This window comes from Triturus cristatus, chromosome 9 (assembly GCF_964204655.1).
Source record: "Triturus cristatus chromosome 9, aTriCri1.1, whole genome shotgun sequence".
In the NCBI taxonomy this organism is placed as follows: Eukaryota; Metazoa; Chordata; class Amphibia; order Caudata; family Salamandridae; genus Triturus; species Triturus cristatus.
In genome coordinates this window covers 319960641-319973678 of record NC_140592.1, presented here as the reverse complement: position 1 = coordinate 319973678, position 13038 = coordinate 319960641, and the positions used below count along the sequence as shown (strand labels likewise).

The 13038-nt window shown below is 42.3% G+C and overlaps 1 protein-coding gene across 4 annotated transcripts in view; it reads right to left on the bottom strand.

Moving 5' to 3' along the window:
- Nucleotides 1-13038, bottom strand: part of IP6K1 (inositol hexakisphosphate kinase 1) — a 293451-nt gene that overhangs the window by 209292 nt on the left and 71121 nt on the right. For all 4 annotated transcript variants that reach the window (XM_085625033.1, XM_085625031.1, XM_085625034.1 and 1 more), the window contains exon 2: nt 10283-10528. Coding sequence is in view for 1 of the 4 variants with exons in the window: in XM_085625031.1 (XP_085481157.1) it covers nt 10283-10346 (64 nt within the window). In the remaining 3 variants the exon portion in view is untranslated. The remainder of the gene's footprint in view (nt 1-10282; nt 10529-13038) is intronic.

Here is a 13038-nt window from a genome sequence, read left to right as displayed (position 1 = left end):
CAACATGCTGGTCCTGTCCATGCTCAAAGGCTGATTTAAAACGCATGTTATTTGAATGCCCCAATATTGACAAATGTTGGCATTTAGTTTGGTCTCAAATTAACAAACTTTTTACAACCAAGGTCCCCTTTTCCTTACCAAATATTTTCCTAGGTTCCTTATGCCCTTCTTGCCCTCAATCCCCATCACATTTTCAGCTGATTGATTTGTTACTTGCTATAGCCCTACACTTAATCACCTCCAATTGGAAGCATGCAGATAAAGTCACTTACAAAGCCTGGTGGAACGCCCTGTGCTTCCATCATAGACTCGATACTAATTATGTTACCCGTTTCTTTAGCAATTAAAAGAGATTTATTACGGCTTCCTCTCCGTACATACTTATCTGATTTTGCCTCTTCAAATACTTCAATTACTACTATTGTGGATACGTCGGACGATGTCCGTAAACCGCCATGATTATGTTTCGTTGTCTTTTTGTTTAACAACCTAATGATGTTATTATATGTCACATTTGTATAAATATATAATTATATCTTTATAAGATTTTTAATTACATACAATGCTTAACCTCCTAGTTTCATTTTTCTTCTAGCCTCTTCCAATGACATTTATATTGTTCCCCCCCCCTTCTTTCCTCTTTTTCCTTTATCCTAGGATACAGTGTTTATTGTAACCATTACACTTCTTATCCTTTATTATATATATGATTGTTTTAACTGTTTTTGATTGCATCATTGTTCTATCTGGTTTCAATAAACTCAAACTTAAAAAAAAGAAAGTCCCTAGTAAATGGTATCCCTGGTACCTAGGTACCTAGGGCACTGGCCCTAAAAAGGGTCCCTGAGGGCTGCAACACATATTGTACCACCCTAAGTGACCCCTCACCAAGCTCTTGCAAACTGTCATTGCAGCCTGTGTGTCGTGGTGCAGAGAAAACCGAAGAGTCGACATGGCACCCATCCCTGTGTGCAATGCCTGCCAACACTACATGTGGAGTAGGTAAATCACCCCTACAGCAGGCTTTAGAGCGCTAAGGGAGGGTGCACTATACCCATGTGAGCGCATATCTGTGACAGTTAGTGTGCCCCGGTGATAACTAAGTTCACCCTTTGATGGTAACGGTGTACAGGGAAGCCACTACGAGGGGCTGGACACTCGTCTTTACAAGTTCCCCACCTACATGATGGCTTAACTGTACCCCAAGGTGATTGGTACCAAACACCTCATCTTAATAAACCCACACTGACGCCAGTCCTGGATTTATTAATAAATACACACAGAGGACACCTAAGAGGAGCCTCCTGAAAACCTAGCGACTACTTGTGTGTTGACGGACCGGTCTCGACCAGCCAGCCACCATAGACAGGTTTCTGACCACCTGAGGGGAAGTCTTCACTCTCGGAGGCAGGAACAAAGCCTGCACTGGGCGGAGGGGGTTCACAACTCCTCCAAGTAGGATGGACATTCAAAGCCGGGAAGCTTCAACGGCACTGCCGCCTTTGATATGCACCCCGGGTCTCTCTAGATAGTGGAGGTGCCCACCCACTCTGTCCTGACCCCACTTTTTGGCAGCAAGACAGGTAGGAAAATTAGTTAGATTAGGAGGTGTGCCTACATTCAGCCAGCACCACCCTTAGAGCGGGCAGCTGATGGGACCCCACTTTTCTGAATCCTCCATCGTGTATTGGAGACAATTAGCCTAGTTTGGTCAGGGTTATGCCCACTTCCCACAGGAAGTGGTCATATAGAGGGTGTAGTCTCCCTACAGGTAGGCAGCCCATTGGCTACTACCCGGTACTCCCCTTAATGCCCCTAAATTGAGTATTTAGGTGGCACCTCTCGATTCTGAACTTCGGATTCAACAGACCTAAAGATGAAGAGGACAAAAGAAGAGTTGCTGAACCCAAGAACTAACTGCCTGCCGCAGAGTTTGACACAAACCCCTGCCTGCCGCTTTAAGACTCAACAATAGAGGTGAACTGTCTTGTCCTGCTGCCTCTAAGAACCCCAGAGGACTACCAGCCTTCGCAAACTGTCCAAGAACTCCCTTGGAGTATAGGAGCTACTCCGCTGCAGACGGCTGGCACCGAAACCACAGCGTCTAGTCCACCGACTTGCAGCTCCCCGGCCTGACCGGCGCAGCAACCGACCGGGAAGAGGTACTCATGCTCTGGAAGGTCAGATCTGTCTCCCCACCAAGTGTGGAGGCACCAGGACAGACCGGAGCCGTGCAGTACCAATCTCCAGGGTACCGGAAACACTGCAACCAAGATCAACATCTAAGAGTCCAATCGTGACTCCCAACTGTACCAGAGCCCAGCAGCCGCCAAGGGACAACAAGACCTTCAAGAGTGGCCCAGCAGTCCACAATTTGCCCCTGCCAGTTTTTGACCCCTGACCGCGAGGAGCCCCTTTATGCACCAGGGCCTGCCAACCTACCTGCTCCGCACCCAGCCAGTGCTGATGCGGTAACAACTAATCGGCTGTGAGCACAGTCCTGGGCACACGTGATGAGGGTATTATAATGTTGACATCAGTTTCAAAGCGTTACATGAAAGCAGTGGTTGACACCAGTAGAAGTTCTGAAAGTTTCTTTATGTATAGCAGCAACGACTGTTGAACAGAACAAAAACCAGCCGACACGTGTTTCGTCACTAGGAGAGGTCCCGTGACTCATCAGGGCTGGAGAGGATACAAAACATGGGGTGAGTGGAAGGAAGGGATACAGTAGGGTAAACTAGTCGTTGACTACACATGGGAAGTGAGGAAGGGATCACCCTAGGTGTGGCTGCAAGGAGGGAAGAGAGAAAGCACTGTGCGACACGTGTGATAATAGGTGACTCTTGTGAATGTGCCGCTCAAGAGTCAAAGCTCATGCTGAAGGCACGGGAAAAGCATGGTAACGCTTCCCTCCTTGCAGCCACACCTAGGGTGATCCCTTCCTCACTTCCCCTGTGTAGTCAACGACTAGGTTACCCTACTGTACCCCTTCCTTCCACTCACCCTCATGTTTTGTATCCTCCCCAGCCCGGATGAGTCACGGGACCTCTCCTAGTGACGAAACACGTGTCGGCTGGTTTTTGTTCTGATCAACACAGTCGTTGCTGCTATATATAAACAAACTTTCTGAACTTCTACTGGTGTTGACCACTGCTTTCACGTAACGCTTTGAAACTGATGTCAACATTATAATACCCTCATCACGTGTGCCCAGGACTGTGCCTACTTTTACAGTGTGGATCCTGTGATTCACACACTCCCGGGGGTTATCGGGTTATTCCCCCGACCTGGCAGCACCGTTGCGATACAGGTCCATAGACAGCTCACGCAATTGTACGAGCGTCATTCTTCCGGACGTTATTAAAAATCCCAACCCTAACCTCAACTAATCGGCAGTGCTCCCTTGTCCCTGAGGCCCTTGCGATCCTAGCCCCCCATTTGAGAGCTCGCAGACTTGCCCACAAGTCCACTTGTGCAGCCTATATTTAGCGGGTCCCCCTTCCCCGTAGCGCGCCACCTACCAACTTCCTGCGAAATTCGGAACGCACCCGCTGAACTGTTGATAGAACATTGGACCTTAAACTTCCTGCTTCTCTAAACCCAGAAGGTAAACCCCTGCAACTGTCTGTGCTGTGTCCTTTACCCACCTACCTGCTTTTTCCTCCCATTGGATTGCATGATGCATAATTGCGCACAACTTTGAACTATTTGCTTATCTTTGAAAATTGATAAGAAACACAGTACTTACCTTTGAACGTGGTTCTTGGTTCAAAAATATATATAAAAAGAATGGTTATTTTTTTTTAATTGGTCTCAGATTTATTATTTGAGTGTGTGTCTCATTTATTGCCTCTGAGTACAACAAATGCTTAGCACTACCCTCTGATAAGCCTAACTGCCTGCCCACACTACCACAAAAGAGAATGTTAGTACTATCTACTTTAGCCTCTGTAAAACAATTGGGGACCCACAGGACTCTCTGCACACTTTACTTCTTTTTAGTACACTATCTAGAGAACCAGCTTCCTACATCGCCTACAAGATAAAACCAGAATGTCTAATGCGTTAACTGAAAGATCAGCAGGCCTTAATGTATGGAGGTGGATTGTACCAGGTAGAAGGTCAAAAATGGACGATAAGGATTGGTTGGCTTTTATAAAACAGGACACCTGCTGTTTTCAATAAACGTGGGTTGTTGAGATCTTCGACCTTGATGAATAGTTAACCATTTACTCGCTAAAGAACATAACAAAAAGGCAGACCCATAGGAGGTTTGATTACCTGAGTAAGAACCTTGTTGGCTTTTGATGCAGAAGTGATACATACTAAAACCAATGAGAACACACAAACCGTGGAGCTAAGAAACCAGGAGAGGTGACTAAAGATAATTAATGTATATTTCCCCTCAGGAGGGTGGGCCCTAGTTAAACCAGATATATGGCGTATTCAAAGAACAACTCATGGCTCTATGGTTCACTGTGATAAAAAAGATTCCAATAAAAAGTATAAACTGAGGGCCCCAGACTGTCAAAAATGAATGCATGTTAGTGTGTGGTGACTAACTCCAAAATGCACCCTTTAGTGCTGAATCCCACGCTAAAGGATGAAGACAGTGCATGGAATATTCCTTTACTTTACAAAGAGCACTACGTTTGTACAAGCAAACGTGAATCTATCTTTGAAACTCTAGTTGAAGGGTGATTACATCCACTGAATGGCCAAGCTCTGTCTGACGATCCCCCAAAATGTACATTCAGATCTGGAAACAGGTAAGGGTTATCGACTATATGACCATTAACATCGAAGCATGCCCCTGGTAGCCGGTATGAAAGTGCATTAAAGAATTGAAAGCAATCACGATCCTCGACTTTCGGATAAAGTGCACCGAGCTTTTTCGCTTATCAGTCAAAACAACCTGTAGATGGTCAAAATGTAGCTTTGAAACCAAAAAGGAAGAACATTGTTGTTATCAATAATATGTTATCAAAAGATGTACACTTTAAGTTCTAAATGGGTGGTCCTGCATGCTCTGCCTAGTAACGCAGACTCCGAAATGGGGGAATCGGCACTGAAAATATTCGAAGATCTATTGGCATATACAGCTGCAGTAAGAAAAAGCAAAACTTGTGTTTCTCCTGGGATCTATTCCACACATTGGTTGGACTGGTACCATATGAAGTGCTTAAAATTAAAAAGGTTCTCGTCATTAGCCTTGAAAAATCGGCAGCTGTCCAACAGCAGCTAGCAGCACTTTCACAAAACTCGAAACCAGTACAAACAACTGATAAAATATAAAAAGAAAATCAATCTCTGAAACTTCGACAGCTTTACATGATGCATTAACTCACAAATTCCAGAAAATTTGGGGAGATTATAAGATGGGGTTGCGAGGGTCCCCCGTAAGAATTTAGAGCTGAATATAAGCCCACAAACCTGTATCAATCACTTTGCAATTCTCTATCGGAACATACGAGAAAAAAAATCATTTACAACGAACGGCTTAGTCATACAGAATCAGGTACTGTTAAAAGATAATATTTCCTTGAACACGTCAAGTAAAATCGAAAAAAAGTTGACCTGAAGGTACACATGAGTGAAAACCTGAAATCAGCACACCAATCCAAAAATCATGGCCGTTACACCAAACCCTGGTACTTCCCTAGTTACCATCAGGTGTTTGTTTGCATCACTTAAAATTGGGGCTAGTCGATGAAGTCACCAAAAAAGAAGTTGCTCAAGCTAATCGAGCCCAAAAACGTGCATAGTTCCTGGACCAGACAAAATTCCAACAGATGTCTACTGGAATCATTTAATCCTATGGTCAACTTTATTAACTAGGTTGTTTAACAAATCTTGTCCTAAGAGGAGATAACACTTTCTTGGAGTAAATTGATAATTGTTACATTATACAAAAAGGGGCCTAGATTCTCCTATTCGAGGAAACCTTTCGAGACCCTAGGCCTCCCAGAGCTATACAAAAATACACATAAGATTGCGCTTAAACATAAAGAAGAAGTCAAACAGCGTTATCTCAATAATGGTATGAAATTGCGTCAGGAGAGGGCACAGTGTAAGGAGTCAAATGTAAGATACTGGTTAGTATCAATGAGTTTGGAAAATGACAGACTGGATTGTGAACCCTACACATCGTTTTTATCTTACCCTGCTCAGATTATGCACAATGCACTTTAAGTTTGCTTTCCCCCCCATTCCAGGTACTTGGCACCACGAGTTACCTCCACGTCTCTGTGATTAACATCTTTCAGCAAAGTACAAGTCACTTTACACTGTTTTGCACCTCGTATTCAGCCCCTCAGCCATCCTTTGTGGTGCCTATTTTATGCAACACAAAACGGAGACAGCATGAGGAGGTTCTTGTGTTTTGACATGTTCACTAGATATTTGTTAAGCATTTTTAAATTTTATAAGAGTAGCTTTTATTATCAGGAAAATCGATTCATTTTTGTGTATAGAGTATGAATTTTTATCCTCTGTCGCTGGTATTTATTCTGTTGATATTTTACACTTTGTGTCTTTCCGTGTACTGTATATTTATGTTTTGCTGTAAAAACAGTACTGAAACTTGACTTAGATGGGGTAAAAAAAATAAAGAGCCAATACCATTACTGCTCTTTGCGGATGACATGGTGCTAATGGCGCAAACTGAGTTAGCGATGCGCTGTCTTCTGGCAGGTTTCAAGTCATTTTGTGCCACCAGAAGCCTCACCATCAATGTTGGAAAAACCAAGTATATGATTCTTAACCAAAATAACAAACTTCGAGCAACCTTAGGGTTTACAATAAGCAGCTACATCTCGTGACCACCTAGGACTGCTTGGGAATTAATCTGGAGGACAGATTGCTGTGTGGCCCACAGTTGTCCAAAAGTAATACTGTTCTGGACCAGCAAGCTGGTGTGGTGCTGAGATTTCCAAACTTGTGTGGAAACTGTCGATAGGTTTGGTTACGCTGCAATATAAAATGAAAGCCAGGGATGCCAGCATATATGGTTCTGAGATTTGGGGGCCTAGAAAAACCCCATTTGTTCCAATCACCAAGAACATCTTCTTATGACGTACTTCACTTGGGTCATGGAACGCCGATTGATACGGGGCAAGCAGAAAAAAATGGAGGATTGCATTGCCCTAGCATCTGTAAAAATACTGGATCCGTATCTGGTACAGAGAGGAGCCTGGTTCATTCAAACACACATTATCTGATATAATGAAGAACCGAAACTATTGCTTTCTACCCAGGTTTGCACATATATCAAATGTTCTTTATAACATTGGATTGGAAGACCTTTAGCTTCACCCGAAAAGTATTACCAAGGTTAGTTTTGGTTTGGTAATAAAAACGTACTTGTCCTATATACATCAACTGAAAATAAGCTGCGCAGGTCCACCGTTAATAAGTTTTACGGTATTCAAAGAAGACCGCTGCTTTGAACCATTCTTAGATGAAATCTTCCCTGTGGAAAAAACAGAATTCTTCACTTGAAAATTCGAATGAGTACTTTGCTGTTTGCTGCAATAATCAAAAGATGGTCACCAAAGCCTGTTGAAGAAGCAGATGCACTTTACAACAGAATTAACAGGAGATTAAAAATAAAAATACTGCACTGAAGGAAACTAGCTTGTGTGCAGATGTGCTCCTTGTGAGAGGGAAAAATGCAGTTACTGATAGTGAAGTTAACCAGTGACTTAAGGACGTTGGCACACTGCCCTACACCACATGGTGCAGTGGGTGGAAGCAAAATGTGAATGACAACAGCAGACCAATGGATAAAGAGAGGTGGCTGAAAGCCCCTAAATGTAAAAATATTATACATACTTTGGTAAAATCATAAAGGTCTTTGCTAACGCCAGACCACAAAAAAAAATTCCTAAAAAAGGTGTTTAGCCCACCCAATACTTACCACTTGCTGGCATCACTATCACTCTTCTTTGCTGCCTTCTAATTCGGCAGCACATCCAAGCATCAGTTCCTGGTTCACTTCCATTTCTTTGTGTGGCGCGTGGACGAGGTACAAATTGATTTCTCTTAATTAGAGTCCATCCACTGTTCACACTGTAATTGAGGTACCTGTCTTCGGTTTTTGCCATTTTAAAATAGCGCAAACTAGACCAGACTGTATTGGAGCACTTTACATGACCACCTTACACAAGGTCACATTCATATTTTTTTAAGGGTACGGGGAGTTTTTGCTATGCTTGTTGAAGTATAAAATGTGCATTTGTGGGCAGAGTTCCAGGAGCTTTGTACTCGACAGCAATTGTGCAAGGACGATTTCTTGTATGTGAATTTGTTTTGCCTTTCTCTCCATGCCACTCCATGATAATTCACGCCACTCTAAGACACTACATGCCACCCGATGCCATTCCATGACACGACCATCTATTATATTACGCTCCACTCTGACATTCTACGCTACTTTACTCCACTCTACTCAACTCCAGTCTATGCCATTCCACTCTACACCACTCCACAAAACTCTACTCCATACCACTCTATGACACCACTCTATGTCACTCCACTTTACTTCACTCTACGCCACTCCACACAACAGCACTCCACTATACAAGACTACTCCATTCTATGCCATTCAACAACACTCTACTCCACGCCATATCACTCTACCCCACACCACGATTATTCTCCATGTCACGACACTTTATACTACTCCACACCACTATAGTCTATTGTACCACACTATGTCACTCCACGACATTCTAAGCTACTATTCCACTCCACTTTACGCCACTCTACCCCACTCCACGACACTACCACACTCCACTAAGTTTTAGCCATGCTGAACAGCAACCACAATTGTGTACAATTTGGCTAAAACACATCGCCAAAGCCAATAGCTCGAGCATAGGCGTGACCCATTGGCTTTGCCATGGATTGTTATCCCTGGATTTAAAGTGCTGCTTTTACAACAAAAAGATGAATATGAGGTAAAGTATCAGAACACAATTCACTATTCAACTCTAAAGGTCATGGATACTAACTAGTTATAAATGCAATGTCAACAAAGATTATAACTTCTGTGTGCAGTTTATTGCTATAAGCCAGTGTCAGAACAGAGGACTGTACAGCAGACAGAATACAGAAATAGTTATAAATCAAAGTGGCATATTTTATGGGTGTAGATATTTTAGTGCATAATGGTTATGTAGCACATCTGGAACCGTGTTCATGCTGCAGCTGTGACTGCCAATATATTAATTTTAATATAAAAAAAATCTGTATGGAAATGTTTGCGGATTTTGCGTGCTGCACTGGTTTGCAAGATGTTACTTTGAGTTGAGTTCTTTTTTTTTCTTAAACATTTCCCAAAAATAAATTAGAATCTTTTTGGAACTAGAGTATGCTTTTGCTTCTTGAACCTGGAGCGGCGAGAACAATTTGGAAGGGAAAGACCTTTGGCTTGGTGGAGTTAAAAGAAAGCCTGACTTGTCTATAAAGTGCAATGGTATTTCTGACTTTTTAACACTGGGCTTGGATTTTGTTAAAATAGTAACAGTTGCGTACCATTTAAAAGCAGGATCACGAGACTGACGCCAGCAGAGAATGTCTCGTAAATAATAAAACCCCAAGATGGCTGTGTGCCAGTTAAATGTCACTGTTAATTTTACAAATATTTATAAGTGGCTACAGAACAGAAGCCTCTATAAGATGCAGTTGGCTTGACCAAAATAAACTGTTACAGGACTTATTCGCTATACATCATAGTCCCCCCTTCAATATGAACCAAACTGGAAATGTAAAGTTTTGTTTGCAAGTTATGTACTACTGCGCATAATTGAATATGAAATCTGCACAATGCAAACACCAAGAGCTTGATTTAGAGTTGATGGGTAAAAAACTCCTACGATTCCTGTAGCTAAATCTGAAGTAAAATCCATTAATGGTAATTTTGTATGCCGTACTAGGCATACAGTTGAGGAAATTCCAACAACTGTTTTCCTTCAGATTTAGCACAAGCTAAATTTGTCAAGATGTATTTGTTTTAGGACAATGTATATCCCCTACTTATAAGGTTTCTGTGAGCATACTGCTTTCAATTGTTATATTATAATTAGAGTGCAGCAGCTACCCCTCGGTGTTCAACAACTAGTACAAGGTGTACAAACGATTCTGTAATTTTGTACAATAGAAATATATCTATAATCGAATCCTAGGAAAATAAAAAAAAAGTTAAGGCGTGGACCCTTCAACGAGCATGCAAGTCCTTGAAGGCTGTGCACCATGATTCATTCAAAGAAGTTCTTACCTTTGACAGGTATTCCAGGACGATGAATACAGTGAATCACTTCAGACACTGAGCCTCTGAACATAAGCTTGCGCAGAATCTTCAGCACTTCTCCTGTACAATTACCCCGGAAGCGGTAGGGGCAGCTAGGATAATATCCTAAAAAGGGCAAACTGAAGTAGTGAAGCTGTTATTGGCAAGCAGGCTTCCAATAGTGGTGCATTCCTTGAAGTGCCATGCAGCAGCATCCATCAACGGAAGGTACACCTATAATAAAAAAAAGTTTCCATGAATGAAAATTCTAAATGGCTAGCGAAACAAAAAGCAGATCAGGCTTTATTCCTTCAAACTGCTGCAGATTCCACTGGAATCTGGATTTGTCCTATGGTAAAGATATGCTGGTACGCCCCTAACACCTTATTCCACTTTTCTATGCCACTACATGGGTATGTTGGAGTCCTTAATGGACTCCGTTGCATGAAAACCATATCATGTATGGTAGAAGAAACAAACGACCACCAAAGGAAACAGTATTCCAAGAACAGGCTGATTTGCAATAAATTATAACTGATCAACATACATACAAATTACGGCTCTCTTAAAGCATTCAATGTGTAGAAGAAACCCACTTCTTTGAATACGTTAGCAATTACAAACATTTAAATGCAAGAGCCAGCTCTTGTGGTGCCTAGATGCTGCACCATGTTTCACATAAACCTGCCTGAAAGAGAGACTGTAAGAACAGTATACATGTTGCCTTTATCATCCCAAAAAGTAAAGAATCTCTAGAGTACATGGAAGGGTAATTTGTGGTTTTCTGCAGCAACAATTGAAAAACATTCTGCGTTATTTCCTGGTTCCACTCCTTGTCAGGTATGGTCTTTCTGATAATAATATTTCCCAAACAAGTCTCTCTATGCCTCCGAATCGACTGATGGTTACACGATATCTAAAGAAAACCCCAATCCTGAATTTAAAGGAGAAACAAGACCGCTATCATTTTTTAGACAGAACTCATAATGCTGTATTCTGGCACCATCTGTAGCTCTTTTTCCCGTAACCAGGGCTGGGAAAGGCCAGTGGTGGACCACTTAAACTTGATCCTTATTTTGAATGAAATGCTTTTCTGTTTTCCCCATAGGTCGCATTTTCCCATGTTCCACCTTCAGTTAAGAAATACGCACTATTCAAAGTAGAGATATTACGAACAGGGTGTCAAATATTCCAACTAGGTTCAACTGCCATCCCACATTGCCTTGCAATTCCTTCGTTACTGCAGGGGCAAACCTCACTTTATGTAAGGCTTCTGCACTGCTCAGGCTGCCCTGTTCCGCCAAAACTGACCTCCTGCACCATGGTGCTGATCTTTCCAACAGCACATACGTGGATTCTAAAGTGATCAAACTAATATTGTAACTAAGAAGGATGTGGTAGCTTCCAGAGCCAACCTCCAGCTGGTGCACAAGCAGGTGATCCGAGCAGCTACTGCCAAGTGCTAAGGTGCGTGGCAGAATTCTTGCACTGAATCACAGTTCGATACTGAAGGAAGAATTTTCAATGGATGCAAGCCGTTTTGAGACACAATTACTTGAATCCACTGACGTCACCCTAAAGTACAGTACAGCAGTACAGGTAAACCATGCACAAAGAAGAAGCCTGCTCCCTCGGTACTATCACAAAGAGCCAGTGGTTTTGGGTAGATCCACCCTAAATTGACTGGGCATCTGTCACATGCGTGTATGGGCCTGCTCCAGTGCTGCTGCCATAAGAGAAGCACACTAGATTTGTGCTCAATTATTCCTTAAATGTATAAGCACACTGCTAAAAAGTAAAGTAAGTCACCCAGTTGATTCTTTTTAAAAAGCATCAACAAAGCTGATTGAGAAGTTACAATGAAACTTCACGAATGTGGAGTTTGTGTTTGTGCTATTGGGCAGGACAAGTGGAAAAACGAGTTGGAGAGTTTGAGGAAACACGGACGAGTAGGAATTGAATGAATGAATCTACTGGTGAGCAAGTCCACTGATGGACGAATCCATGAGTACACGGATGGATGGATGGATGCATTAATGTGCGAAGGAGGGCATGACTGGTAGGGCATGGATGTAGACCAGCTTCGATATAGCTAATAGGCAGCATGCAATTGTGAAAATATTGAGGCAACCCAAATAAACCAAAAATGTATTTGCCAGTTGCAGTCTCAGTGAATTTGAAAAACTCTGCAGGTTTATACCCTTTCAGAGCCAAATGGAACGGGTGAGAAAATCTGTAAGTGTATGCCAGAACTTGTCTGACTTGCTAGTAATATAGTTTGTATTTTCTCGACTGCATCTCCTTAGCCTTCCTCTGAAAGGGCTGGAGAGCAGCTAGTCACATATCTACTTGGTGATTCCATGTCAAGTTGCAAACCCACAGCCATTTCAAGCTGGTTACCAAACACTGTTATAGGTGTTAAAATGTGGTAGCTTACACTTAAATTAAAAAAGTGAAAGTACAAGTTTCAGAAACCCTTGTATTGCTAGATAAGGCAAGCATTTGCAAAGCAACAGGAATCGCATTTACGAGAGTTTAAGCTATTGTCATTTACAATGGCAAGAGCTCAAACTCTACTAAATGCAAGACATATTTCACTTTAAAGAAGCAGCCGCCATTGTCCGGGGATGCTTGAAAGTGAAAGCGTGCATGGCTTGCTGAATGTAAGGAAAACACACTGTGCGTGCTGTAGGAGAAACTCATTAAAGAAAATAGGGCTTACAGACTAAATAAGACAAACCGTG